General features: G+C 38.6%; 2 protein-coding genes across 2 annotated transcripts in view; one reads left to right on the top strand and one right to left on the bottom strand.

Moving 5' to 3' along the window:
* The first annotated feature begins 2,081 nt into the window (after positions 1-2,081).
* rergl.L (RERG/RAS-like L homeolog) lies at positions 2,082-10,423 on the top strand. The gene is made up of 4 exons (XM_018253217.2): positions 2,082-2,310; positions 3,104-3,157; positions 5,458-5,534; positions 9,188-10,423. The coding sequence occupies exons 1-4, from the start codon at positions 2,163-2,165 to the stop codon at positions 9,614-9,616; spliced, it is 708 nt and encodes a 235-aa protein (XP_018108706.1). The 5' UTR covers positions 2,082-2,162; the 3' UTR covers positions 9,617-10,423.
* Positions 10,424-25,634: 15,211 nt separating this feature from the next.
* plin1.L (perilipin 1 L homeolog) overlaps positions 25,635-27,905 on the bottom strand; it is a 45,724-nt gene continuing 43,453 nt past the window's right edge. Inside the window, exon 9 of the mRNA XM_018253210.2 lies at positions 25,635-26,484. Coding sequence (XP_018108699.2) covers positions 26,215-26,484 — 270 coding nt within the window. The 3' untranslated portion in view covers positions 25,635-26,214. The remainder of the gene's footprint in view (positions 26,485-27,905) is intronic.

Here is a 27,905-nt window from a genome sequence, read left to right as displayed (position 1 = left end):
AGGAGAAAAGAGGGACAGGCTACGGGAGGAGGCATGGGGAGGAGTGCTGGTTTGGAAGGGTTTTTAAGGGGATGTACAGTAAAATAATTCAGACTTACTTGTAGGGTGTACCTAGTCCTTGATGCTTAAACTGTTAAATAAAGCCTGTGACCTCCACAGATTTTTGCCATAATACGTCTCTGTGTTTTAATTGAATGGTAGGGTTACATACTGGGAGGATAGGGGGTTCCTTAGCCTATAAAATGAATCTAAGATTATAAAAAAGGGGCCTAAATAAGTTCTGCAAGTATTCCTGAGAGTATTCCATCAGTCTGTATTGGACATTGTTTTCTGTTTTTTTGTTTTTATATGGTGGTGGTGGTATGTGGAAGAACAATGTGTTATTGTAACACATCTAAAAAAATCCAGCTAGAGGAGTTACAGGGATTTCACTTTGATTTATATGCAATCAGTGCATCCCTGCACATACAGTACATTTATTAGACGTGTTTCTGAATTTTCAAGCAATCTGGTAACCATACACTGGCCACTGCATTTATCCTGCCATGTGTTCTGGGGCATTATAACTTGAAGTGGCTCTAGGATAGTATGAATAGTTTGTTTATTGCTTTCACATTATATGGGGGTGGATGTGTGTAATTTACGTCATATTCCTATTCCCATGGTGGCAGTGCTGTATGTAATGTATACTGGGTGGCACCCAGCACACTCATGCCCCAATTCACATGTGTGGGAAGTGACATAATATACATGCTCATTATGTCACTTCCTACCACACATGCACGCCACTGCCCTCCAGGTACCCCTCACACCCCCTCTTCCGCTACTGGAATTAGTTGGCAAGTTTGGAAGGAATTATTTCTTTTGGGGGGGGATATTTTTCTTTACCATATAGGCACCCGAGGGTCGTCCCCTTAAGGCTGTCATCCTAGGCACGGGTGCCTATGTGGTATTTACGGCCCTGCAGGGTGGGTTTGTAGTTCTCAGTTATAATAATTTGCTTGGTCTGGATTGCTGTTCGAAGGATTGAATTCTTTTCTCTATAACATTATTACAGAAATCTGCAAATGGAATGAAGCAAGCTACCTTAACAAGAGGACACTGTTTTCAGTCTTTAATTGGACATGTACGGGCAAATTTTAGCTTGGGCTAGATTGGGCCCCTTCAGACGGAAGTCGACAGATAATCTGCTCATGTCCTCCTCCCCAACAGATATCTGGATGAAAATTTTATTATGCGATCTTCTATGTACTGCAGTATGCAACAGATACTGTAACTTCATAGGTTACACCGATAACGACATGACATGGTATGGTCCAAATTATTGCCATTGTGGTTTATGTCAAAAAGATTTGATTTTTTTTTGTGAGTGAAGTGGATGTGACTGCACCAGATAGGACTAGAGCTTTAATCTAGTATGATGAGGAGGATAGTGATGCAGTAGTGGTTAGCATTGCTTCCTTGTAGTACTGGTCTGGGACCCTACATTTGATGCCATCTTGTTTGTGTTCCTATGGATTCTACCAATGTTTCCCCTGACAAAATTGTTCATAGTGAGTGAATGTGATAGGAACCTTAGATTGTAAAATACAGCACCTTAGATTGTAATCTTTAAAGTGCTGCCTAATATGTTGGTTCTATATCAATAAATTATTAGTTTCCGTATCCACATGGATTGTGGCTTCATGCTTCATGCCAGTGCTTTACATTTTATGGGTTTATGGGGGACCAGGATATTGGAAGATGTGTGTCATTGTCTACAAAAATATGGTGCAAAACCGTAAGCAAACTGTAAGCACCAAAAATAAGTTTAACATTTAACTGCATTTTCCTGTAGTGCTACAGCTACATTACTCAGTCATTGCATGTGTGGGAAAGACCAATATTTAGCATCCAAGTATATATAGCAATGTTATTATTTCCTAAAGAAAATGCACATACTCATACATTGTTATATTGTAATGTAATAACATATTAAAGAAAAATGTCACCAATAATAGTTTCGTCCTTTCCCTGTTATGTTTACAGGACCCCATTCTAGCAACCTAATGGTACATTCCATTGAAATGCCTTTGCTGCTGCTGCTACGCGTAGGCTCATTCCCAGTCGGTGCTTGAGGAGTGCACGTCCTGCGGGGCTCTACTGTGGGGTCTGATCTGCAAATGGTGCTAAAAATCCCTCTGCGGAGATCTGTCAGCCTCAGTCCTGAGCATCATTCCTCTGCAGTTCCAGCAGAGATGACTGGACCTACTACACTGAAAATGGAAGCAAATATCCTTGTCCTTGGTGCAGATGGAGTGGGGAAATCAGGTGAGGATGTGAATATGTTCAAACATACTTACAGAGTTATGACATGTCTTGCTGTGTACTTTTCTAAAGCCATAAAGAGATACCTGTCCGTTTGCTCCCAGAAAAAAGGTTTGCAAAAACACACACTAAGTTTGTGACCTCTGTGTTCAATTTCACACTTTTCTCCTCAATTTATGATGTCGAAAATGAGTGAAATTGCTCTATTGTAGTGATGTACATTCACAGGCTATCAGAGGATGATGGGTATAGTAGTTTTAAGAAACGCTAGTGGGTTACAGGCATGACAAGCAATCCCTTGTGCTGTTTAATATATTTCCCTGTATGTTTTTTTGTGCAAAGGAGATATATAAACTCTTTTTCATGTTTAAATGTGCCAGTGACGGTTTGGTCTTTTATAATGTCAAATTAGTGTGATTGGGTACAGTACACGTGCCTCCTATTAATTGTTGTTCCCTTCCTGTCAGGATTTCTATTAATCAGGATATTGGAAACTGGTCTGATAACCTGATGACTTATTTAAAACAGGACAGGTGACTGCAACACTATAGAGAGTCAGTCGACATCTGTTTACTTGTTTAACAGGACTGGCAATGAACAAAGCAGTATTACCAACCTTAAACCCTCCAGAGGCTGTCATGGGATGCTGGTAGTTGTAGTTCAGTGACAACTGAAGTGTTGCAGGTTAGCCATTTCAGGACTAGAGCGGAACAGGGGCAACTAACTCCACTATTGCTTATTCACCATATACTGTGTTCTTTCATGTGTTAGTAACATTTATTGGGTTCATTTACAGCACTTACTGTACGGTTTCTGACAAGACGTTTCATTGGAGAGTATGGAGAGCTTGGTAAGTATTTACTTAACACTTTCCTTTGCACATTTATTTTATGAGCTTGCAAATACCCCCCCACCCCCCATTAATGGCACAGTGAAGATATGTGTAATTGTCAGCACAGTTCCAGTATAAGAAATTGCCACTGATTGTAAAAAGTATTTGTACTAGTGTGTGTATAGCAGTTGCTTTTAAAGCAATATTTGTCTATATGTCACTTGCTATTCCCTACACTGCTGGTCCTGTGTACATGTAACATTGAAACAATGTAGCAAGAGTCAGCTCTCCTCCTGCAAATACTCTATTTCCCATGATGCTGTGCAAACTTCTCTGATTTCTTCGCTTGTCTCTTCACTGAGCATGCGAGGCATTGTGGGAAATGGAGATTTGGGTTTTTGCTACATTGCTTCAGTGCTACTTGTAGTCAAGTTAACAGTTGCTTGATTATGTTATTAACAATCTGGCATAAATTACAGAGTGAAGCCCCAATGGGCTCATGGCATAATTATCCTTTCTGGCTATCATAGGACAAGCAGTAAGTACAGGGCTCAGCCTCCACCTTCTGGTGCTCCTTAACGGGGATGTTTACATACCAAACCCCTCATAAATAAAGTGCTGCTAAACACAGGCAGTGTTGTATGCATGGGGCAAACACAGGTCTCTGCAATTCATTTTGAAGCATAGGGACCTGTAGCAATTCTCCTACTTGCAGACAGAACTGCAAAAAACATGTTGGATTGCACCTGTTTTTTGTACTTTACTCTGCTTGTAGTAAATTACCCCTACGGTTATTTTTCATTACGCCCAGGGCCGCTCCTGCCATGAGGCAAGGTGAGAACCTTGGTAACTGGCACTGAGCGGCCAGTTACCAAGGGTGGTAAAAACCGCCTCTGGTAACTTTAAGAGACGAATTTCCTCTTTTAAAACGGAAATTCGGCTCTTCTAGTGCAGCGGGCGCAATATCGCTTACTGCAGTAGCGATGCGCCCCCTCCTCCACCCGCTCCGACGCTGGAAGTTAGAAGAACGGAGATTCCAGATTACAGGTAGACAATCTTTATTTTCACATCTGATTTACCAACATAGCGTCCAAGGTCTGACGCGTTTCATGGCTACGCATTTCCTCAGAGATCATACACACCATCCTGCACTGCAGCCCCTCTCAAAAATATACAATTGTGGGTGTGCTATCTTGTTTTTTTACACTATGATTATTATTATAATTAACACTACAAGTGACAAATATATGTGCAACGCAATATACCTATATTCAACCTTTAAATAGCAGAGTGGGAGTTTAAATTGACTTCTGTATCTAACACATAATGATTAACTTCCGTTAAATTAGCAGTAATCCCCTGAATATTCTATTATATTGCATTTACATAGCAACAACTTCATTATGCTGCACAGTGGTATGTCTGGGACTCAAAGCAACACCAGTAACTGTATTGATGCTGATGGGCCTTCTTAAGAATGAGAGAAGAGTTATTCACAGGGATTAGAAAAGTGAGAAAAGGAATAGCTGGAGGCTTGTCCCAATGTACAGTGTATCAATGCTGGTGCATTTATCAAAGGTTGAGTTTTAGGTTTGTGAGGGTTTTTTATATCTTGAATTAACCCAAAACTCAAATGTTTTTTGAGTTCGAGGTATAATAAAGCTTGAAAAAAGTCAGATTTTTTGGGTAAAACTCAACTTGACCTTTAATAATTAACCCTCTTAGTGGAAAGTGCAACCAACATCTAAAGAGAAATACACCCCATTTATAAATAAATGAATAAATTCATGCTGTATTTTTGTTATTAAAACAAAAATAAGACACCAGCAGAAACCACACGTTTAAATATTGTATGTCATAATAACATCTATTAAAATTAAAAAAATCAAAATCAAAAGCTGGGTATCCCTGTGAGTTTAGTTCCATAGGTGCTATTTCTGAGACACAGTGGAACTTTGCACAGGTACCTCATTTATCTACAGTACAGATATTGAATTTTCTACGCATTGTCATCAGTAATGGTATTATTGAGCGTGTTGTATGTGTTCTTCCTACATACGATGATAATATCATAATATCACTATATTTAGATGTATCTTCTCATTTCAAGAAACTGCCTAATTCACTTAGAAACCAAAGGATAACATAATTTGTCTACAGCATGCATTGCAGCCCACATATTTTCCACTGTATACAAGTCCCCCACATCTGAGCAAAAGCAGATGTGGGGGACTTGTATGAAGCAGATCAGCAAAACATATTGCATATAATAATCTCACTGTATAGCTGTATTATAACATGGATCATTTTTATTGCAGAATCGATGTATAGTCACAATGTCTGTGTGGATGGAAAGGAAATGATATTTAATATCTTGGATTTTCCATATTCAAAGGTGAGGCTTTTGATGCATATAAAACTTTTAGAAAAAAGGGCCTGTCGTTTAATATACTGGAGCTGGATGCTGTGGTATAGTGGAACAAAAGTTGTCTCTTTAATCTTTAATATATATATTTCTTTCCAATTGAGTTCTTAAAGGAGAAGGAAAGGCTTGGTACACTTGGGGGTGCCAAATGTTAGGCACCCCCAAGTGATTGTATTGACATACCTGAAACCTCGGGCTGGTGCTCCTATCAGCAGAAAACTGCCCCGGCCCGGGGTTATACCAGTGAGCACCATGGAGCTTCCATCTTCTTCCATCTTCTTCTGTCTTCCTGCGGCTGCACCTGCGCAGTAGAACGAAAAGCCGAACTTTAACTAAAAAGTCGGTTATTTTGTTTAACTGCGCATGCGTTTGCCCTGGAAAATTTGAAGAATGAAGAAGACGGAAGTAGATCGCTCAGTGGTGCTCACTGGTATAACCCCAGGCCAGTGCTGTTTTTTGCTGATAGGAGCACCAGCCCGGGGTTTCAGGTAAGTCAATACAATCACTTGGGGGTGACAAATATTTGGCACCCCCAAGTGCACCAAGCCTTTGCTTCTCCTTTAATGTGAGTGGTTGTACATTTTCTAACATTTTAGTTAATATGAATGATACATTACAGACATTAGCCATGGTCTTGAAACCCATTGCAACTACTCAAATGTTTGCTATCATTATTGTTACTGTATTAGACTGGCGAAGGCTGATTGCTAATTGGTTAAGTGGTTCAGGTATTATTTACCCATGTTTTCTCATAATGCTGGGAAAAGTGATAAGTGCCTCAAGATAACTGAATTTGGGGCTACTGTCAGAACTTGGTCAAATATTCCAAACGTAATTTCAGCTTAACTAAAGAAGTAACTAGAAATGTTGTAAATTTTGTTTTGGGCTTCTGTACTAACCCAAGGCAACCACTGGGAAGATCTGTGTCCCAAAGATGCCCCAGTAGCTCCCCATCTTCTGTTCTGCTCACTCACTGCACATGCTCTGTGCTGCTGTCACTTACTAAGCTTAGGAACCCACTCACAATATACAGTACACATAGAATAGAAATGTCACAATATAAGGCTGATTAGTAATTAATACAGATAATTACTACATGTCACCATAGAAACCAGTGCAACCAGCATCAGAATTTAAAAATCAAAGCCCAGTAGCATCAGCTTATATTACAGACAAACCTCATTTTCTGCTTGATAATTTGCGACAACCCCTAAGTTTAGCTTTTCAGAGCCCACTGAGCATGTGAGTGTTGCAGACACTTTCCAAGATGGTGACCCTCTGTGACAAGTTTGAAGTCCTGGATCATTGCTGCTATTGACAAGCTGAAATTTTTGGCTGGTGCAATAAGTGCAGTATATAAAATATGCCATTTTTAGCCATATTCATTTTTAGGGTTTAGTTCTCCTTTAAATATAGGGCTGCTTTGTGCCTGTTCCCATTTTTGCATCTATGAGCATGGTTCCCTGCATATTTGTTAGTATTATGCAGGCAGCATAGATTTTAGTGGCCATTTGACTCCTATTGTTTTTGGCCTCCGCTTTTCATTACTCCTCTCGTGTTATATAATGCAGATCCTGTGTATATTTATGCCAACACTGGTAAAGAAATAAACAACTCTGATATTTTTAGAGTACTATAGTTTTTGTAGCCTGTAATTTTGTTTCCTGGAACTAGTACACAGGGTGCAGACACGGCTGAAAAACGACACTGATACAGTCACTCCCAATGGTACTGTGTTAGTGGTTTTTTAGAGACCATGTATTTAAAATTAAAGCTATACTGGTATAGTCATTCCAAGTGGCACTGCGTCTATTAAGTTAGTGGTTTTTCAGAGACCATGTATTTAGAATTCACTTGGAAAATGGCAGGATTGTGTACAGTGTTTCCATAATTCGTTCAGCAGAGACAGAGGACTTAGTAATGCAGTAGTCTGCAGACCTAAAAGAACACAGTACTGTATAGAAAGGTTTGTTGACACACCTGACTGTATTCTGTCTTCATTGTTATTCAGAAGGTGCATGCAGCAAAATGCATTGAATAAAATCGGTTTTGTTTAACAGGGCACTGCATTGGCTTCATTTTCTAGTACAGGCTACCTGCAGACTGTTTCTGGTAATGCTAATCCTGGACTGTTCATTAGCAGCCCTAGTCAGTTGTTCTTTCCCCACTTTAGCACCCCTATGCTGCTTTATTGCAATGGGGTTAAAATATGTCCTGGCTCCTTACTGTTTATCCTTCAAAAAAGTCTTGTTTGCAGTGCCACAGACATTCGATCACTGCACCATTAATATGTGTTTGGGATAATGTCTATGCTTCCCAGTACCTGCAGCCAGCAGTCTGATTTCCATAGCTGTCTGACATTTGATCTTTAGCAACCCAAATAAGGATTTATTAAAGAAAAAGGTGCTCTCTCCAGAATATTGGATCCTTTAGATGACACTGGCAGTCAGGCAAGATAAAAACAAAGACAAAGGGGCAGATTCACTAAAGTGCGAAGTGCCCAACACTATCGACAATTTGCCAGAAATGCAATATGAAGAGACATGCCAGTACTAACCATAAGAGTACTAACTAAGTTTCGCAAAGCAGAGTTGAACGCTAGCGAAATTTCGCTAAGAAATTCTTGCACTGCCGAAGTAGCGCTGGCGAAAATTCGCAAGCGTTCAGCTGCTGAGACACAACTTCGCATTTTAGTGAATTAGTGTAGTGGTTATGAATTTGCGCCTGGCGAAGTAGTGCAAAGTGTGGCAAAATGGTCGCTGGCAAAAATTCACCATTTAGTGATTTTGCCCCATAGTCTGGCTTCTGGGTGGCAATTCCAACTGTTCTCATAGCAGGTCTATCTAGACAAAAATATAGTATGCGTATGCCTCCCATGGGTGTAGAGATGTGGCTGTAATCCATACCTGCCATTTTTTAGGGCCCTGGCAATGAATGGGTCCCCAATGACATAACATAGAGCAAGACAGAAAATAAGTATTTAATATTTGTATACTGTATAAACTTCATTCACCTGTCTATATGGGCTGTAGTCCCAGTTTCAGTATAACTTTGGCCATGGCTCCCTAGATCAGAACAAGTTTATAGATCTAAAAATATATTTTATATAGACAGCCAACAACACATGCCTAGGGTGGCTGCTTTAGGGAGATGGTCCTTGGTTGCCAGTATTTCTTTTAAAGTTGATGCTGGGAGGGAGGAGGTACCCTTTTCTTGTGCATGTGCTGATAGGAGATGGGACATGACTTTAATTTCCCACAGTTTCTGAACCTACAGGAAACGAAATCCCAAGCAAAGTGAAAATGCCTAATTTATGAACATGAAAAGTTCAAAAAAGTGCCATGTACTATTTACATTGGGCGCACAGTTTAGGGAGTATCAGGGTCCGGAAGTTGCAGCATAACAGTACTGCACTCTGCACCCTACTCTGGATTTTTAGGGCAACGTTCTGCCATTGTATCTGTGACAAGTGCCCTAAAACCCCAGCACATGGTCCTTAGCCTAAACATTGTTTGCTGGACAGAGAATGCTGTGGGCTAATAAACATAAAACCGGTGCATCATTAATTTTGCTGAGTAAAACTGTAAATTAATTAATTTGTGCTGGCCTTGTTTTCTTCCAAGGATCCAACTGAGGAGAGCTGCGCTGAGGAAGAAAAGCGTATGCAGTGGGCCGATGGCTATGTCCTTGTGTATAGTATATGTGACAGAGCCAGTTTCAATGTAATCTGCCAAACAATCCAGCTCATTAAAGCAGCAAAAGACTGTTTAGGAACAGAGAAACTTCCCATTGTAATTGTGGGCAACAAACGGGATCTGCATCACCTCCGTGCTGTGTCTAGTGAAGAGGGCAGGCTTTTAGCTCTCTCCATGGACTGTGACTTTTATGAAGTTTCAGCAGCCGAAGCCTACCACGGTGTTCTTATGGTTTTTCATGGGTTAGTGGACAAGATTCGAGAATCCAAGCTGGTTACGAAGAAGGGTACGGGAATACGAGGTATTGTAAAGAGCATGTCCGCAGTGTTTGCAAGAAGAAGAACAGATTCTCTGTGATGCCACACATGACTTGTAGATTCACATGAGTTCAAACCATGTGGTGCGGGACAAGTATGCCTTTATTAACAAGACTATTCCTATATATTGCGTTTTAGTCATTGTTTGTTCTAACAGTATTTACAGAGCTGTTATGTTGCGTATAATCAGCTTGATATTCAGTGGATGTTTACTGTAGAACAGCTGTCACTGTGAGATAAGCTAATGCACCGCGTCAAAGCAATCACTGATTCAAAATGTTTCTGCATCAAGGGCCACTTTTGTAAACATTCACTATTCAATATTGTGTACTTATTGATGGGCAAAGCAGTCCTGTTGTTAGTACCACTTGAGAGACAGGAAGGCTTATCATAATAACCTGACTCTGTCAACATACTCCTTCTGAAATGCTTTGCTGGAAACTAGTACAAAAGTATTATATTATTCTGAAATCAGAAGATGATAGCACCTGTATATTTTTCACTAGTGTCCTTTAATACGCGAATCCAAGATTTGCTTTCCTGAATTTTTCTAGTGTGATGCAGCTAACTACTGTAAGCCATTGAAATAAATAAAAATACATAATAATAAAGATTTGGTTCCACATGTTAAGAGACAATGGGCGGCACATTTATCATATGTTCGAATTCATGTGATTTTTTTTAAACTCCCTGGGGGGTTATTTGATAAAAAAATGTAATATCTTAAACTCAGACGAATTTTACAGACCTGAAAACTCAAATAAAATTAGATTTGAATCCAATCAAATTCTCCGAAAAAAACAATGTCAGGAAGGCTGCAAACAACTCCAAATTGATCACTGGACGGCTCCCATTGACTTATAAATGAATTCAGCAGGTTTTCGGTGGCGCATTGTTGAATTTGAATTCTTAAAGGGCCAGAGTATAATTAATCTCAAAAGTCGAATTTGAATTTTTTAAAAAACTCGAACCGAGTTTGGATAATTCCCTAGTCAAATTTGACAGTTTTGACCATAAAAAAAATGTGAATTCTAATTTTCAATTCGACCCTTAATAAGTCTGCCCCAGAGTCTTTTCCGTGAGTTTACAATCAAATCCCTTCATATATTGAAAACTAAATTTGCCCTGTAGCAATAATATATTTGCTTTTAAACAGGTGGCCAGTAAATGCTACCTGCCGATTGCTTGCTATAGGTTACTGCATCTAGTTAGGCAGTTTATTATATAACCACCTAACATAGCCTGTGCAATGTTGCCCATATCTTATGCTCTCTTCTAACAGGCAGGATGACAATTTCCATTAGGCACAACGGATATTTAAACTCTATCTGCCAGCAAGACCCTATTGTTTTATAAAGGAATTTCCACTGCATCTGATTTTGGCATTGGATGGGACATGTTTTCTGTTTTGTTCATCCAGTGCTATCTCCAGAGATTTGTTACAGTGGTTTTGCAGACTCGCCTCAGAGAATTCCACTGTTCAATCATGGCATTCATTCTGGGATAATGCTTCCAGTTCCATGTCATGCAAAAAGCATTACTACAGAGCCTGGAACTGTTCTGCATTCCACGGTTGTGTGGTCTCTGCAACTTTGTTCTTGGGGTTTGTAACATAGATCTGACTCTGTGCATCACTGTTTTAGATTAGATTATGAACTGTGTTGTGCCTTTTCAGATATTGCATTGTTAAATGAATATTAAAAGAATTAAGGAGGGCATTACAGAAATTAATCTATGGGTTATAGCACAGAGAATTTGCCTTTGCAGATCAATAATATCGTGTTGGGATTGGACAAAAATGTGGTCTACAATGGCCTATTATTGTAAAATATACATTATTTCTTCTGTAAATTCTGTAAATAATGTATGCTGTTGTATATTTGTACCCAAGTGGAGTCCTCATGTATAATTATGCAAAAATCACTATCTTGTGTTTAATGAACTTGAGGTGTGTATTGTAATTATCTGCAATATGTATAAATGTAAACATCATATTGTTGACTTATTTCTTTGTGCATTTATCATCATACAGAAAAAAACATGAATTGCACCCTAGTCTAAGCAAATGCTATAAATGATTGTTATCATGTGTGCCAAAGACCTGCCCTATTTACCGAGTATTTGAAGGGTGTTAGTGGGAGGCGAGGCCAGGAGGTGTACTTTAAGTGAGGAATGTTGGATTGGCAGAGTTGTGTGCAGATTAAATGGTTTCCCTTGCAAGCCTTTGCGGTGAGAACTCTGCCAGCCTGACTTCCCAATTTAAAGTATAGCCATCTGCTAATCAGCCATCACATGCTCAAAAAAATGGGTCTGTTGGCTGGCACCCACAGTCAGCTAACAGAATATCGACTGTAACTGCCCATATTGCAATGCTAAATAGTTCCATACATGCACAACTGATCCTTGCAGAGTTAGAAAAGTTGCCATTAGGGCAATTAGTACAGAAGTACTCTGCACCAGTCTAAAGGTGGCCGGTTTAAAGGAAAACTATACCCCAAAAATATATACTTGAGCTACATATAGTTTATATCAAATTAACTGCCATATTAAAGAATCTTATCAAACTGGAGTATATATTTAAGTAAATATTGCCCTTTTACATCTCTTGCCTTGAGCCACCATTTTGTGATGGTCTCTGTGCTGCCTCAGAGATCACCTGACCAGAAATACTACAACTTTAACAGGAAGAAGTGTGGAAGCAAAAGACAGAACTCTGTCTATTAATTAGCTAATGTGACCTAACATGTATAGTATCTTTGTGTGCACCATGAATCATACGATCCCAGGGGGCGGCCCTTATTTTTTAAAATGGCAATTTTCTATTTATGATAACACAATGACACATACTGCTAAAAAACTTATATTATTGTGAAAATTGTTTATTTACATGAAGCAGAGTTTAACATGAGAGCTGTTTTATGCCATATCTTTTTATAGAGACCTACATTGTTTGAGGGGTTTTCCTTTAAGCTTTTGATTTGGCCCCTTCAGACTGATTTCATTACAATAGGCCTACCTGACTGATATTTGACTGAAAATCAGCCAGATGTCGATTTGAAAGGTTTTATTTTCCTGTCGGACTGCGTCTGTGAGTTGATGTGTTCCGCAATCTGACGGCCTGCATAGCAGCATTATGATCCAATCCTGGGCCAGAGATCCGGCCAAACAAGAGGATCTTAAAATGTATGGCCAGTTTAAGTGCTTTTCTAGTCATTTTCTGTGAACTATAGGCCCCGACTACTACTTGCACTGGGGCACAACCACTTGGTGTTAGGCCATTGATTGAGTATGACTAGTGTATAAATAATTTATGACATAAATAGTATTTTGTAGCATTTACATTTGTATATACATGAAGTGTCCAACTCTGCCTATGTTTAAGGAGATACTGATACCAGAACATAAACTTTTTTAATATCTGTCATATCATTATCTTTGAATGCTGTAAAAGTATCAGTCTGATGCTTTTACATTACCTTTATTACCCCCTTTTTTCCCTATGAGGGGGCTGCCATATCTGTGCAGCAGGAGTCCGTTAGCATTAGAAACTCTGACAAGTTGAGAAGGGACAGTCAGGTTGGCAAAACAGTCAGATTTAGGAACTTCAAATAACAATTACTTACAAAAGCAGAACTATCTGCGAAACTATATGACCTATAGGTAAGTTTTAATGTAGATTAATATTTTGAAATAAAAATTTTAGTGTCAGTATTACTTTAAGATACTTGAAACTGTAGGTGGTATGTTTGAGCATTCTGGGCTTGGAGGGATCCCTATATATCCTTATAATCCTTATATAGAAAGAGATCCAGCTACTAATGCAAACAGTTCATGTCATGTTGTATGTCATGGGAAGGGAATATAAGAAGCTGTGAAAATTATAAAATACAGTGTTGTGAGCTATAGGTTCCCTATGCTATTGTGCCGAGAGCCCCTTGTTGTACTCTATAATATGCTTTACTCATACATGTGGTAAGTAGCTTCTCTTCTTCATTTTCTTTAAATGTAATTCTATGTAGACTGATGATAAATGGGGATACTCGTGCACAAGTACAAGCAATGTACTGTGTTTATTTTAAATAGTATTTTTTTATGCAGAAGGAAATTGTAAAAAAAAAAAAAAATGTATTCAAAGTGCTATTTATAACATCCACTTGACATTTTCCCATAAAAAGCAACAGTGCTCTAATGGTATGGTAAACATACGCCTTAAAAGTAAAATGTCACTGCTTACGAGAAAATAGTTGTCGTGACAATGAGTAGAGAGACCTGCTATTAAAACCCTGACTAAGTCAACATAACGCCGCCATGACAGCAATGTTTATCCACACGGGAGCTGGAAATTCGCTCTGTCTCAACAGGATTTCAGTGTCTGGCATGTATAAAATTGTTAATGCCTCTGCAAGCAATACGCTACACACCTGGGAGTTGATGCCTTCTGCTCTCGCTAGATTTACGTTTCCTAATGTCTTTTGTTCTTGGTGTATTTACTAATTTCAATGCCTGGTGGAAGCCGGTTGCCAAGAAAATGGTATGTTGCAGTTGAATACAGTTGACTTTAGTGTAGTTTTCCCTGTAGAACTTTGATAGATGGGCAGCTCAAAATGCATGGAAATAGTTTACAACGGAAAATCTCTAAGGAACCAGACAAGAAGAAAAACAAATATTAGAAGTACTAAGTGTTTCCAAAAAGGCCCCAGGATCAATATGCAACGGATTTCAATCAAGATTTCTTCTTTTCTTTCAGGCATTCTGCCAGAGCTGTTTCTTTAGAAAGTTTCTAGACACATTTGCCATGTGATTTCCAATGTTCTGGGATGTTTAAATGCTTTTAGTGTACACGGGCACAAGCCAAAGGATGGAGTCACAGTTAAAGGCACATTAAAGGCAACCAGGCTGATAGTAAGCATGAGGAAGCTTTATTAATCAACATTTTGAAAGTCATTTCTGTAGTCATCATCCCATTATTAGCTGCATCTCCACCACAGCTCAGTTTGCTAACATGCCAGTAAACTCAATCCAGCGTGGAACTACTCCGAGGAGGAGTGGCACTTAATGGACATAATGGGGTAATGTATTACAAAGTCTTAAATTTGCCCACAACTAGTAACCCATAGCAACCAATCACATATTTCTTTTCAAACAGCTATCCAGTAAATGGTACCTGCTCATTCTATGGGTCACTAGACAAGCAGCATATTTAAGACCATTTATTACATTACCCCCAAAGTTATACATTCTAGCTTAATTTTTCAGCCCACCAGGAACACTAGTTGGATGTACAATGAAACCACTGTCCATAAGAGAGCAGGTAACAATGATTCAGATGGGGTCAGTTTACAGCCTGCAATTTCCCCAAGGATTCAGCAAGTTCAGACTCTGTGGGCTCTTGTGGTTACTGCTGACTGCTATCCAGTCTGAGGAACCCTGAGGAGAAGGCGGTGTTACAGTATTTCTCTCTCTGTTGCCTAGCAGTCATTCTGCTTTGGCTGGATGCCCCTACAACAGCCTCCCCAGTTAAACTCCTTTCCCTGCCCTTGTAACCAAGCAACCCCCTGAATCTTTGGGAAGCCGTTCCCTTGCCAACAGCCTCCATAACAACAGAACATTTGAGACCTTACTGCTGGGTGACATAGATGTCTCTTTTGATGCTGGTAAGTGGTCACCTCCATTGGTGCCATTATGAGCTTTACAGTAGACCAGAGGTTGGTTGCCATCCCACTGCAGTGGCTTGGCAATCACAAATCTAAGCTTATTTTCTACCCTGGGATGAATACCATGTGGTCCTGGACCTTTGTTTACCTTTACATGTTTAAGTCTCTTTTGAGTTTCTCCTGAGTGACGCATAGGAAGCCTTCATTAGCTGGTTCCTCAGTTGTGTAGACAGACATAAAAATAACAGTTCAGAATTGATGCTGATGCCATAATACTGAGTCAGCTTAGGCTCCTGTAATTTTATAGGTGTTATTTACTAAAACTTCAAGGTTTTTTCCTATAAAAATGTTTGAAGAAAAAAACTGGACCAGAAAAAAATGAGGTTTAGTAATTAACCCCCTAAGAGTAATTTACAAACATTGTGCAAAGTGCAATTTTCACAATGTTTTATTACCCACAATGTCAAGTTTTCCCCAGATTTCCTAATGATTCAACCTGCCGTTGGAACCCTGAATTTACATTACATTATATTTCTTTCTGTATGACCAGCTTTATAAGGCTGTTATAGTGCTGGTAGGCTGGGTTTTTATCAGAGCATCTTCTGTTTGCTGTCTAGTTTAGAAAGCTTAGAGAGCACTTTTATTATAAATAAAATATTTTATTACGAATAACAAACAAGGTTATGTATTTTTATGGGTTCAGTAGAGAGCTGAAAAGACACATGAGATTTTTTTTCAGATATTGGAAATTGTATGTGTCTCATTCACTTGGGCCTTTCTGTATCTCTGTTAGCTGATTAATAGGAGCTTTGTCATATCAGGAAGCCTACAATTACGATTTCCTGCTATCTAATTAAACGCTGGCCTGATGTAGGGCTCTAATTGTATGTAATGATCCAGCAGAAGTCCTAATAAACATGTTGTCCTTAAAGGATGACTCACAGTTCTTAGTAATTGTATATTAAGACTACACAAACACAGGATATTGTTTTAGAATCACTTTCCTACACTTTCACTTCCTTTTCTAAAATGTATTTGTAGTTGTTTCACCCTGGTGAGATGATCCTTATGCGGGTACATTTTATGGTATGCCTAGTCCAGCTGTTGTGGGACTGAAACTTCCAGCATTCCTAGTCTGGTCTTTGGCTTCCATAGCATCTCTCACAAGAAGTCAAAGGAGGCATGACTTAGAAGGTGGACAAGCAACAACAGGCACATATATAGGGGTCATTTACAACCCTAGGGGAAAACAGGGGCACAGGAGGGTGCCCCTTTGTGCTCATTTACCAGCACTTGCACTCCCCCCCCCCCAAGGTTGTTGAACTCTATATGAACCATTGGAACAAAAATCCAGTGCTTCGAGGACAGCCCTGTCCTTACTGCCTGCTAATGTCACACTGGGGCTGATCTTGGCCTGCAGAAAAGTGTAGGCTGAGAATCGGCCCCCAGCGCTGACATCAACTTTGCCTTTACAAGGTTAATGCGTGCCAATTTGTATGCTGATTTAAGCAATGCATGAGGTGCATATGCTTTACGCTTTTTTTTTTGCACCTTACTTTTATTGATAAATGAGCCCTATTATCTCTATACATGAGTATAAAATTGATCCTTGTAACATAGTAGAGGTTGAAAAAAGACATGTCTAAGTTTAACCTTTTTTCACACTGCAAGAAAACCTGCGTAATTAGTAACTAATCAAGAGGAAGGCAAGAAACCTTCCTTTGCCTTAGAGCAGTGGTCCTTTTTTACTCATGAGCCACATTCAAATGTAAAAAAAATTTGGAGAGCAACAAGCATGAGAAAAGTTCCTGAAGGTGACAAAAATGGGCTGTGATTGGCTATTTGGTAGCCCCTATGCGGACTGGCAGCCTACAGGAGGCTCAGATTGACAGTACATTGTTTTTTATGAAACCAAAACTTGCCTCCAAGACTGGAATTCAAAAATAAGCACCTGCTTTGGGGCCACTGGGAGCAATATCCAAGGCGTTGGAGAACATGTTGCTCACGAGCTACTGGTTGGGGATCACTGCCTAAGAGGAAAGCAAAGGGACCAGTCCCATGATCAATTTGTCAAGAATTAATTTCAGTAACCTTGTATTCAGTAACACTTGCTAAATAGACATCCAGCCCTTTCTAGATACTATTTAATGTGTCTTCCAGTACAACAGCTTCGGGGAGAGAATTCCATAACTTCACAGCTCTCACTGTAAAATGATGGAACCTCCTTTTTCTCTATGAAAAATGATGAAGTTGCATGCGCTGGTAGGAACTACTGGTGGATGAAACATTAGAGGGTTTATTTTATGGTGCTCATATATTCATAATATACGTCAGCTGTTCATGTAACATTTAATACACTTTCAAGCATTTCACAAGATATCTTGGTGTTGCTGGTCCTTCTTAATAATATTTACCGTGTAACCGAGGAAAACTTCAAAAGCAGAGTGCTGCCCATATGAATATATATATATATATATATATATACATTATTCTCCAGTGTAAACAACCCCAATTTAGCCAAACTTTCCTCAAAACTGAGACCTCCCATACCCTTTATTATCTTAGTTGATAAGATCTCTATTCCACATTAACTTTCAGAATGATGTAGAGAGTGATATTTGCAATTGGTTTTCATTTTTTTGTGGTTATTGAGTTATTTAGCTTTTAATTCAGCAGCTCTCCAGTTTCAGCAATCTGGTTGCTAGGGTCCAAATGACCTAGCAACCATGCATTGATTTGAATAAGAGACTGGAATATAAACAGGAGAGGCCCTAAATAGAAGATGAGTAATAACAAGTAGAAATACTGTAACAATAAGGGGGTTATATCAAAGCTCGACCAAACTCTCATCCACGATTTTGCATTATCTATCATTAAAATAACTCTTAAAAATCAGAATAACCAGAAAAAAATTGAGTTTTAATAAATAATCCCCTAAGGGGCAGATTTATCGAGGGTTGAATTGAAAATCGAAATTCAAATTTTCTTATTTTGTTTTTGGTCAAAACTCTCAAATTTGAACTGTGAATTATCCAAACTCGATTTGAGTTTTAATTCAAATTCAATTTTTGAGATTTATCATACATATTCTGTCCCTTTCAGAATTAAAATTTGACTATTCGCCACCTACAACCTGCAGAATTACTGTTTAAGTCAATGGGAGAGATGCAAGGATCAGATTGGAGATGTCTGCAGCCTTCCTGATTTTCGAGTTTTTTTATGAGAAAAAAAAATCAAATTGAATCATTTGAGTTTTTCGGTCGTATAAATTCATCCGAGTATTAAAAACGTAGATTTTATTAAAAAAATTTAGTCTAGTCGAATTTCGCGTTTATGGGAGTTATAAAAATCACTTGAATTCGAAATTCGACCCTTGATAAATGTGTAGCATCTGAAAGCTGAAAAGAGTCACAAGAAATAGGTAAATAATTCAAAAACTATAAAAGAAGAAAAAAAGAAAGCCAATTGAAAAGTTGCTTAGCATTAACCATTCTATATCATACTAAGCTTAAAGGTGAACCACCCTTTAAGCACTGGAGAACAAAACTGCGCTGCATAGTCTAGATGGTGCCTTACTAGTGCTTTGTAAAGAGGAAAAATGTCCCTCTCCTTCATAAATCTATATACATTGTGATACAGGACAATACCTAGCTGAACCTTCCAGCTACTAACCAGCATTGCTTGACCATAAATATTCTGTGCAGTTCTGTTCATGTTTTTGGAGGATGCCTTTACTAAACTGCCAGTAGTGCAATTAACAAACATATAAATAACCAGAAAAATAATATTCTGTAAACATGAAAGGATATTACTTCATATTTGTAATTGTATAACTACTATGTATGAATATTTTCTCTATAATCATAACATTTAAGCATGCATTTGTGTGTCAATTTCCTTGCTGTATATAGAGATTTATGGCTCCATTATAACACATAATGGAAGTGTAATCACAACATAAGGTCCTATAAAGGAAAGTAGCTAAGTTGCTTGGTTTAACCTAGGTATTACGGAAAACTCCTTTTAATAGCAGTAGTACCATAGATTTGTGACCACGTGAGACTATTTTCTTATTGGTAATGTTAAAGAGTATTGAGATATAATATCCTACTGCTAAAGGGGGTAAAAAGGCAGCTCCCACTAATAATTTATTGCTGATTAAGGGAAAATAAATGAAAGATAAATCCATATTGTATATATTTCCCGTGCCAGAAATACTAAACATTGAAGTGCTGTTTATGTATATTTAAATGGAATGTACTGTAAAATGTACTTGTAAAAACTGTGTGTTTGCTTCAGAAGTTGCAGCTCTAATGCTATTTGTATTGGAAAGGTTCTTTGTATCAACCCAGTAAAACTGTAGGCTCTGTTTTACATAGCAAGTTATATAGCAGCTATTAAGAATACAATGACTTTAGTATTTAAATAGTGATAAACCAGGGTCAAAAGTCATTCGTGGCTTTCTACATGCATACAAAATGAAACCCTTTCATATGAACTCTGACTAAAATAAAGACAATATTACACTCTGCATCTCATCTTGCCCTGTGTGATGCTACCTGAGCTTGATATATACAAAGAATTCTGCTTTAATTCATATTCAGTGCTGACTACGTTCAGCAATGCTGCATACAGGAGGGGCAGGTATAGCCAGCACTTCATTTAGAACGCAAATGTTGGGGGGTATGCAAGACCCAGGGGATTCCTGTACTTAGCTGTACATATAAGCTGAATTTTAATATAGTTCAAGGTGCAAAACCTAATTTGAACAAAGCAATGCTTCAGGTGCTAGTTCTCCCTTTATTTGCAATTTTGCACCACATACTGGTATAGCACTTGCCCAACCATTATAAGCCCTACAATCTATAAATATACAGAATGTATTTTCATTTTGGGGTCCATTTCATTAAAAATTGTAGTAGTTGCGTTAATTAATCGTGTATGATCAAATTTTCTTTCCATGGACATGACAGCTATACATTCTCAACATTTTGTAAATAGGACCTTATTTAAAAAAATCTTGAGTTCCATCTTAGTAGACAGTAGCAACAGCAGCTGCATTCTATGCATTTTCAAGCCATTTGAGAAACCATCCATTTTTGGAAGAAAAATGAACATTGGCTTCTGTTTGAAGGAAAATGAACATTGGTTCTATGGTATTTTGGTAGATCAGAGCTGGAGAAATTAAACATGTGATCGTTTCAAGTTTGTTAAATCAAAAATCACAGACTCTGGATTAGGAAATCACATAATGCATTAATCGGTAAAGCCTTCGTAAAGAAAAGGCTATAGCAATCAGCTCACATTTGCCTACATAATATCAAAATCTCCAACCTCAAGGTTTAATAAATGAGCCCCTATGTGAGAAAGAACCATAGAAAGCTTTTTTTCTGCGTTCAATATATAGTCAATGTGCTTTTGCTTTGGGAAGCATACACCAACTAATGAGCACATCCAATTCTCTTTAGCACCTTAGTACAACTGTCCTTCCACATATGTTATTCCTAAACAATGTCTGTTTTTTTCTAGTAATTGCACTGTGATTTAATGGGAACATATGTGCAGCTGGTAAATTTCCACTGCTCTCAAGATCAACTTGAGACAAAATAAAAAGAGAGAGAGAGAGAAAAAAAAGAGAAGGCATTGGAAGCTCAGGTCTTGTATCCTTAATATTTACATGAAAGAGATCCAAAGCAGACCAGACACATAAAGTTTATTGTACTAGTATTTATGCAGCATTAGCATCATTTAATTTAAACCAAACAGCCGCTGACATGAAAGGAAAACAGCATTAATTCTTCGGCTGAAATAATACCTATCGGAGAAGTATGATTTAAGAAGGCAATCACGCTCGTAACATTGAGATGTCATCCTAAGAAGATTGTATGTGTGCACATTTAAATAATTCTTTATCAGGTTAGCTTCTTGCAGAGCCGTATATAGATGTGCCCTTGAAAAACACAGATAGGAGCAAATGACAGTCTGGCATGAACCTGTTGGAGTTTATTGAACAGATAAGTAAATTAGAGAACCATATGCCCAAGTTGGAGAAGAGTATATTGCAATCTGATTTAAATCAGTAAGGTTGTGCAATGTCGGGGTGTATACATAGAGTGCTCCTCTCTTCCCTGGCATTTAATGGGACCCACATACACAAATATCTAGATCATTCACCACAAAACCAACAAAACAACTTTATAGAAAGGAAAAGACCTATTACCGCATTTTAGAGGGATATACAGTAGGATAAGGGGCGAAATGGTGGTTTCTGGGGGCATAGATATTTTGGAGTGATATAAGGCAACCAAAACCTAATTTTGCATGTGCCGATAGTTATTTGCAGATTTGCATTCTTCCAAAACAAACTCAGCAGAAATAATATCCACTCCTAAAACTACCTGCTATGTTTGGCTTAATGAACTAAAATACAGTTTTTTGGGGGGGTTTTTTTTCAAACATGCACCTGCCAGTATACACAAAAATACCTGCACTGTTGCTAGGTAGTAGTCCTAGACAAAGTCTAAGGTTGGACATGTTCTTTGAGGTAGGAAAATGGCAGTAGTCAAAGTGTGTCAGGTGGTGTCCCCCTAAGCAGTATTTTAGGTAGAACATAACCTTGTAATTGTTCTTTGGATTTCGTCATAGAGAGGGGTAGATGATGCTAGATTGCAAAGGTTCGGGAGGCATTAGTGAAGTGAAGAACCTGGGGTAACTGCAGTGGAAGTTGGTTAGGAGAGACCCAGCCAGGACTAACTAGTGGTGGACTAGATCCTACAAGTCACTGGGGGTCATTTATCAACAATAGGCACATTTGCCCATAGCAACCAATCAGATTGTTGCATTCATTGTTCTACCTGCAGCTGCCTGAAAAAAGCCAAGCACTGATTGGTTGCTATGTAAATTTGCCCAGTGTTCATAAATGAGCCCCACTGACTCTAGGAGTGTCAGTAGAGAGGAGTGAGTAGAAGAATCAGAAGCTCCATCCGTACCCCACACCTCCCCATTCCCCAACTAGTGGCTCGCGAGCAACATGTTGCTCACCAACTACTTAGATGTTGCTCACAGTGGCATTAAACAGGTGCTTATTTTTGAATTCCAGGCTTGGAGGCAACTTTTGGTTGCATAAAAACCAGGGGTAATGCCAAAGAAAACCTCCTGTAGACTGCTAGTCCACATAGGTACCAAATAGCCAATCACAGCCCTTATTTGGCAACTCCCTGTACTTTTTAAATGCTTGTGTTGCTCCCCAACTCTTTTTACAGTTGAATGTGGCTCACGGGTAAAAAAGTTTGGGGACCACTGCTATAGGGCTTAGGCTCAGAATACAGGAAAATCCCTTGGAATACACATGGAGGCCTGTGTACAGTGGGTCTGGGTAAGTACTGCTACTGATTTTAAATACTTCCCTAATAAATTCCTAGTAAAATGTCATCTTGAGAAATATTAAATGTATTACTCCCGTTGCTCCAGGGGAAACAGCCCTAAAGTTTGGTAACCACTGACATAAACCAACAAAGATAAGATATTAACACTGAAAACAAGAGACATTTGATATGACTCCATTCTTTGTTTATTAAGTTAAGTCCCGCTCTTGTGTTATCCTTAGGAGGAGAATACAAAGCTCGGAGTCTGTAAAAATAGGTTACATAACTCATTATCTAAATGAGTTATGAGTCTTAGGCAGTTGGAAGGATGCCTCTCTCCTTGCATAGGAACAGCTGAATGGGGCTAACAAAGGGATATACATTTTAATTTTCCTCTTTTTAAAACAAACCTAATAATGGTTCTTTATATTACTTTAAAATGAGAAATGGGTATGCAAATAAAAGCCAGTACTGGCAACCTTCGTCTAGCTATGATAAAGTTCTCATGCTGTCACGAATTAAGGACTATATAACACTATAGGGGGACTAGGGGAGGTAATAAGGTTTGGAAGGTAGCCTTAAGGCTGAGAACCAGATGATCAGGTATGCGGATTAGGCCTAAAGATCCTCCCGTTTACAGATCTTTACAAGTATGGACAAATTTATGCAGTGGAATCAAGGAAATACAAGCAGCGTCGGACTGGGACACCAGGGGCCCACCCAAAAACCTTAGACCAGGGGCCCACCAAAGAACCGTAGACCACGGGCCCACTCTCAGTACTATTATTCTTCTTCTCCTCACTCAACCTCTGTTCTCCTAGTCTCTATTCTTTACATACTATATCTATTATTCCATCTATTTAGCCTCTTTGTTCTCATAGAAATATGGAATGGCCATGAAATGGGCTAAATCTTTAGCAGCACAAGGGCCCCCTGACACCTGGGCCCACCGGGAGTTTTCCTGGTATCCCGGTGGGCCAGTCCGACACTGAATACAAGTATTGCCAAGTTTAGTTAGAAAAAACCCCACTGTTGCTTGATCAATAAAATTTCCTCCATCATTTTGTTGGACATTGGGAGAGAAGTGAACAGGTACAATAATGTCCTTTTAAATAAGAAAAATTACACAACAGGGAGGGAGTATTTACCATATTAAAGTATAGTGGATTTTATGTGACTGCCTTTCCAGGATACAGTGTTGAGTTGTATCCCCACTTCTTGACAGAGCCTTACCTTTCATCTGCTGTACTCCCTCTAGGACATATTAATCACTGCGACCCCCCACTAATGTCACCTTGTGTGTATCAACTTGCCTTTTCCTACAAAAAGAATTGTTACTGCCCCTTCACATGGAAATGAAAGGCCAAAAACTGAAGCAAAACAAATTTGTCCCATACTGGTTTAATGAGATATATGCTACAAACCATACACCATTTCTAAGAAAGCATTTCCTTCTGGATAATATCATATGAATACGTTCTGCTCTAAAAACATACACTGCCTTATACATATATAAACACGAGCACCTAGAAAGCCAGCGGAGGATGAATCCCTGGAGGTTTATAGTGTCAGAAAGGGATGATCTAACCCTGTGATGTATATGGTAAATCATAACATTCATGATTAAAAAGAACACAATTCATAGACAGTGAGCTTTTAAAGGCTTAATGCACTATGGAGGGGAAAGGTCCACGGTGCTGGTTATGAATGTGTTATGACTAAGTTCAACAACTGTGACTATGCTTGTTGATACAGAATGTTGGCGATAATAGATGTTTTACTCCATAGCGCTACCATATATCTGCCAAAGCATCAGAGGCACTGACCCTTACCTGGGAAATAAAGTATTGTTTGTAGTCCTGCAGGGAGCAGTGTACTGTAAAATACAAATATATAATACACAAAAGCCGTGAAAAACTATAGCTTGGTGCTTATTGTTGCTATTAGTTATAAATCGTGCTTAGTGATCTAACATGATCCTTTGGAATGGTATTATAAGAAATAACCTATTCCCTGCTTTAAAATATAGGAATATTAGAAGTCACCTAAGAATTTCATGGCCTGTGTTAAAGCACTTGACTTGTAGCATTGGGCATTGGAACACCTTGAAGGTTTTTAATTGATGCAGTACCACAGCAGAAGGTTGCTGAGTAAATTAAAGGGGTTATTCACTTTTAAATGAACTTTTACGGGCAGATTTATCAAGGGTCGAATTTCGAAGTGCTAAAACTTCGAAAATTCGACCATCAAATTATTTTTTTTAAATTGAGCTGTTTGCAATCGAATTACAATCATAGATATCGTTAGAAACGAACTATTCGAACAAATTAACCAATCGATCGAACGATTTTCAAAAAAAACCTTTGACTTCTAAAAACTTAGCCAAATGTTGGCTATAGGTTCTAGGATGCAGAGAATAATATTCTAAGACAATTTGCAATTGGTTTTCATTTTTTATTATTTGTGGTTTTTAAGTAATTTAGCTTTTTATTTAGCAGCTCTCCGTTTCAGCAATCTGGTTGCTAGGGTCCAAATTACCATAGTAACCATACACTGATTTGAATAAAAGACTAGAATACGAATATGAGAGGGCCCGCATAGAAAGATGAGTAATGAAAAGTAGCCTTAGAGGGCATTTGTTTTTAGATGAGGTCAGTGACCCCCATTTGAAAGCAGGAAAGAGTCAGAAGCAGAAGGCAAATATTGTAACAAAAAAACTATTACAAAGAAAAAATAAAAACCAAGTGAAAAGTTGCTTATCATTTGCCATTCTATAACATACTAAAAGTTTACCTGAACCACACTTTAAGCAATATTGGCCTGGAACATTATATTTATACTTGGATAAAGAACTGGCTGAAGGATAGACTACAAAGAGTGTTGGTAAATGGAACATTTTCTAATTGGTGCAGTGTTGTTAGTGTAGGGCTCTGTACTTGATCCTTTACTTTTCCTTTGTTTATTAATGACCTGGAGATGGGCATTGAAAGTTTCTATTTTTGCTGATGTTACTAAATTATGCAGCGCTATACGTTCCATGCGAGATGCTGCCACTTGCAGAGTAATTTGACTGAATTGGAAAACTGGGCAGCAATCTGGAAAATGAGGTTCAATATTGGTAAGTGTCAAGTTATGTCAAGTTTGGTAGATACATAACATCAATGTCAGTATGCTGGGGGTATCCTTATTTGAGAAGAACTGAAATGTCCTTTTTGTCACTTAAACAAATTATGTAAAACTTGATCTGGGCTTTTGATGCTCTTTACTACACTTTTTCTTTAATTCACTGATTGTGTTCTATAGGCAGCATACACCTCCTTCCACATATTAATGTTATGTTAAACATTGTACTTGCTTGTGATCATATATTCAATTTAATATACCAGTTTATCAGAACTCTCTTCTGAGTTATATTTATGTGGAAGTTTCCACAGCTCACAAAGGAAACAGATATTCCATGAGTAACCTAGAATCTGAAGGGCTATACAGCATATTATAGACACGTTATGCTGAGAAAGTTTCCTAAAATGTTGCATAAATTGAATGGGTTTTGACAGAACAAGATACTTGCTTATTTCCCAGAATTCCCTTGTTTTCAAAGAAATGATATGCACCCACAGTCAGTAAGTTTTAGAAGGTGTTGAGCAGAGGTTGTCATGTGCAGAACTGGAGGAAGCTTTCACATTCGTTCCTTCCTTACAAAGTGGAGTATCTGATGATAATTGATCTGCTGCAACAGCTGGATCCATACTCTCAGGACTTATCTGTTGAAGAGTTTTATCTGCTGTGAAGTACACTGACTTTTCCTTTACACTTTCACAGGGAGTATCTTGTTCCTTGTTTGCCGTTTTTCTTTTTCTTGTCTTCTCTTTTACACTTTGATTAGGAAGCTGCATGATAGGAAACAAATGCATACTTTGATTTAATTTTTAAAGAACAAATTCACCAGGGATGTTTATGGTTGCCAAGGCCAAACCTGATGCAATGCAGAGTGGAGTTTGGACATCCCTAAACTGAGAAGTTTTCTTCTTCAGCTGAGGTCTCTAATCCTTGTATTACCCTAGATGATTTCTGTACCACTGTCCTTGCCAATATATTGTAAACCAACTTTATTGACTATATTTTGGGATGCTTTATTGATGACATTAAAAAACAAGGGGAGTCACCTAAACTGTAAACCATAGTCAGCTCATAATAGACAGCACACAAGTTAGCCTCAGTAACAACACTAGTGCATGAATCTAGATCCCTGGAGCTATCCATGCATAGGTGGTATTTACTTTAATAGCCAGAACACTACTTCCTGCTTTGCAGCTCTCTTGGTTTCCACTGATTGGTTACCAGGCAGTAACCAATCAGTGACTTGAGGGGGCCACATGGGGCATTTTGCTTTTGAATCTGAGCTGAAAGCTGAGGATCAATTGCAAACTCGCTGAACAGTTATGTCCCATGTGGCCCCCCTAATAGTCACTGACTAACTCAGAGTTAGAGAGCTTAAAAGCAGGAAGTAGTGTTCTGTTCTGTTATATTAGACGTCCCCTCACTCCAACCTTTATAGATTACATTTTTGACTAACTAACTAACTATATTAGAATCATTTTTTATTTTGCACAGCCTATCTATTTACCCTAGTTTACACTGAACTGTTCCTGTAAATGAATTTTCATGAGTTTGTCTATATTTTGTAGGTGAGGGGCAGAATATGATCTGGAGACAAAGCACAAACTCAGAATAGAGGGAATGAAAGAGCAGGGATTGGATGAGGGGTCTAAATTTGGTCAAATATCCCCTGCTGCCAGGAGGAGTGCTAGAAATACAACAAAAAATTAACAACATGTAAAGTAATGGCTGAATATTAAATGGTAGAAGGAAATAATTGTTTTGGATTTCCTAGAGAAATCCACAGCAGCTGGACATTCAAGTGTAGGATTCATGTCCACAAAGGTGCTTGATACATGCTGTACCCCCTGCTGTCCAACTCAGTCAGTACATTTAATTTGCTATACTGCCAGGCTGTAAGCCCCTGCCTTCTAAATAAATAGTTAATGGGAGTCACATGGATGAGAGGAGGGCCCAATTGCCTGTGCCTGTTATCTGTTTATGATTTGGCCTCATACACGGGCCTAGGAAATTTAATTAGGCTGGGGATATGATAAGGTTGATGACTGATCAAAGCAAATCAGCACACAAGGACATGGAAATAAAGACATACAGTAACAGCAGCAGCAGATGTGGGTGCAAATCAGGAACAGTGGATGGCAGTGATTTACAGGTACGGGAGTTGTTATCCAGAACGCTTGGGATGCTCCAG

The sequence above is a fragment of the Xenopus laevis genome, chromosome 3L (genome assembly GCF_017654675.1).
Source record: "Xenopus laevis strain J_2021 chromosome 3L, Xenopus_laevis_v10.1, whole genome shotgun sequence".
Taxonomy (NCBI): domain Eukaryota; kingdom Metazoa; phylum Chordata; class Amphibia; order Anura; family Pipidae; genus Xenopus; species Xenopus laevis.
This window is presented reverse-complemented; position numbering and strand designations above follow the sequence as displayed.

Bases quoted from the DNA above. Each gene is read 5' to 3' on its own strand.
- rergl.L (XM_018253217.2), top strand. From the start codon at position 2,163: ATGGTGCTAAAAATCCCTCTGCGGAGATCTGTCAGCCTCAGTCCTGAG. The intron at 2,311-3,103 runs GTGAGGATGTGA...GTTCATTTACAG, and splicing joins AGATGGAGTGGGGAAATCAG to CACTTACTGTACGGTTTCTG. The intron at 5,535-9,187 runs GTGAGGCTTTTG...TTTTCTTCCAAG, and splicing joins TGGATTTTCCATATTCAAAG to GATCCAACTGAGGAGAGCTG.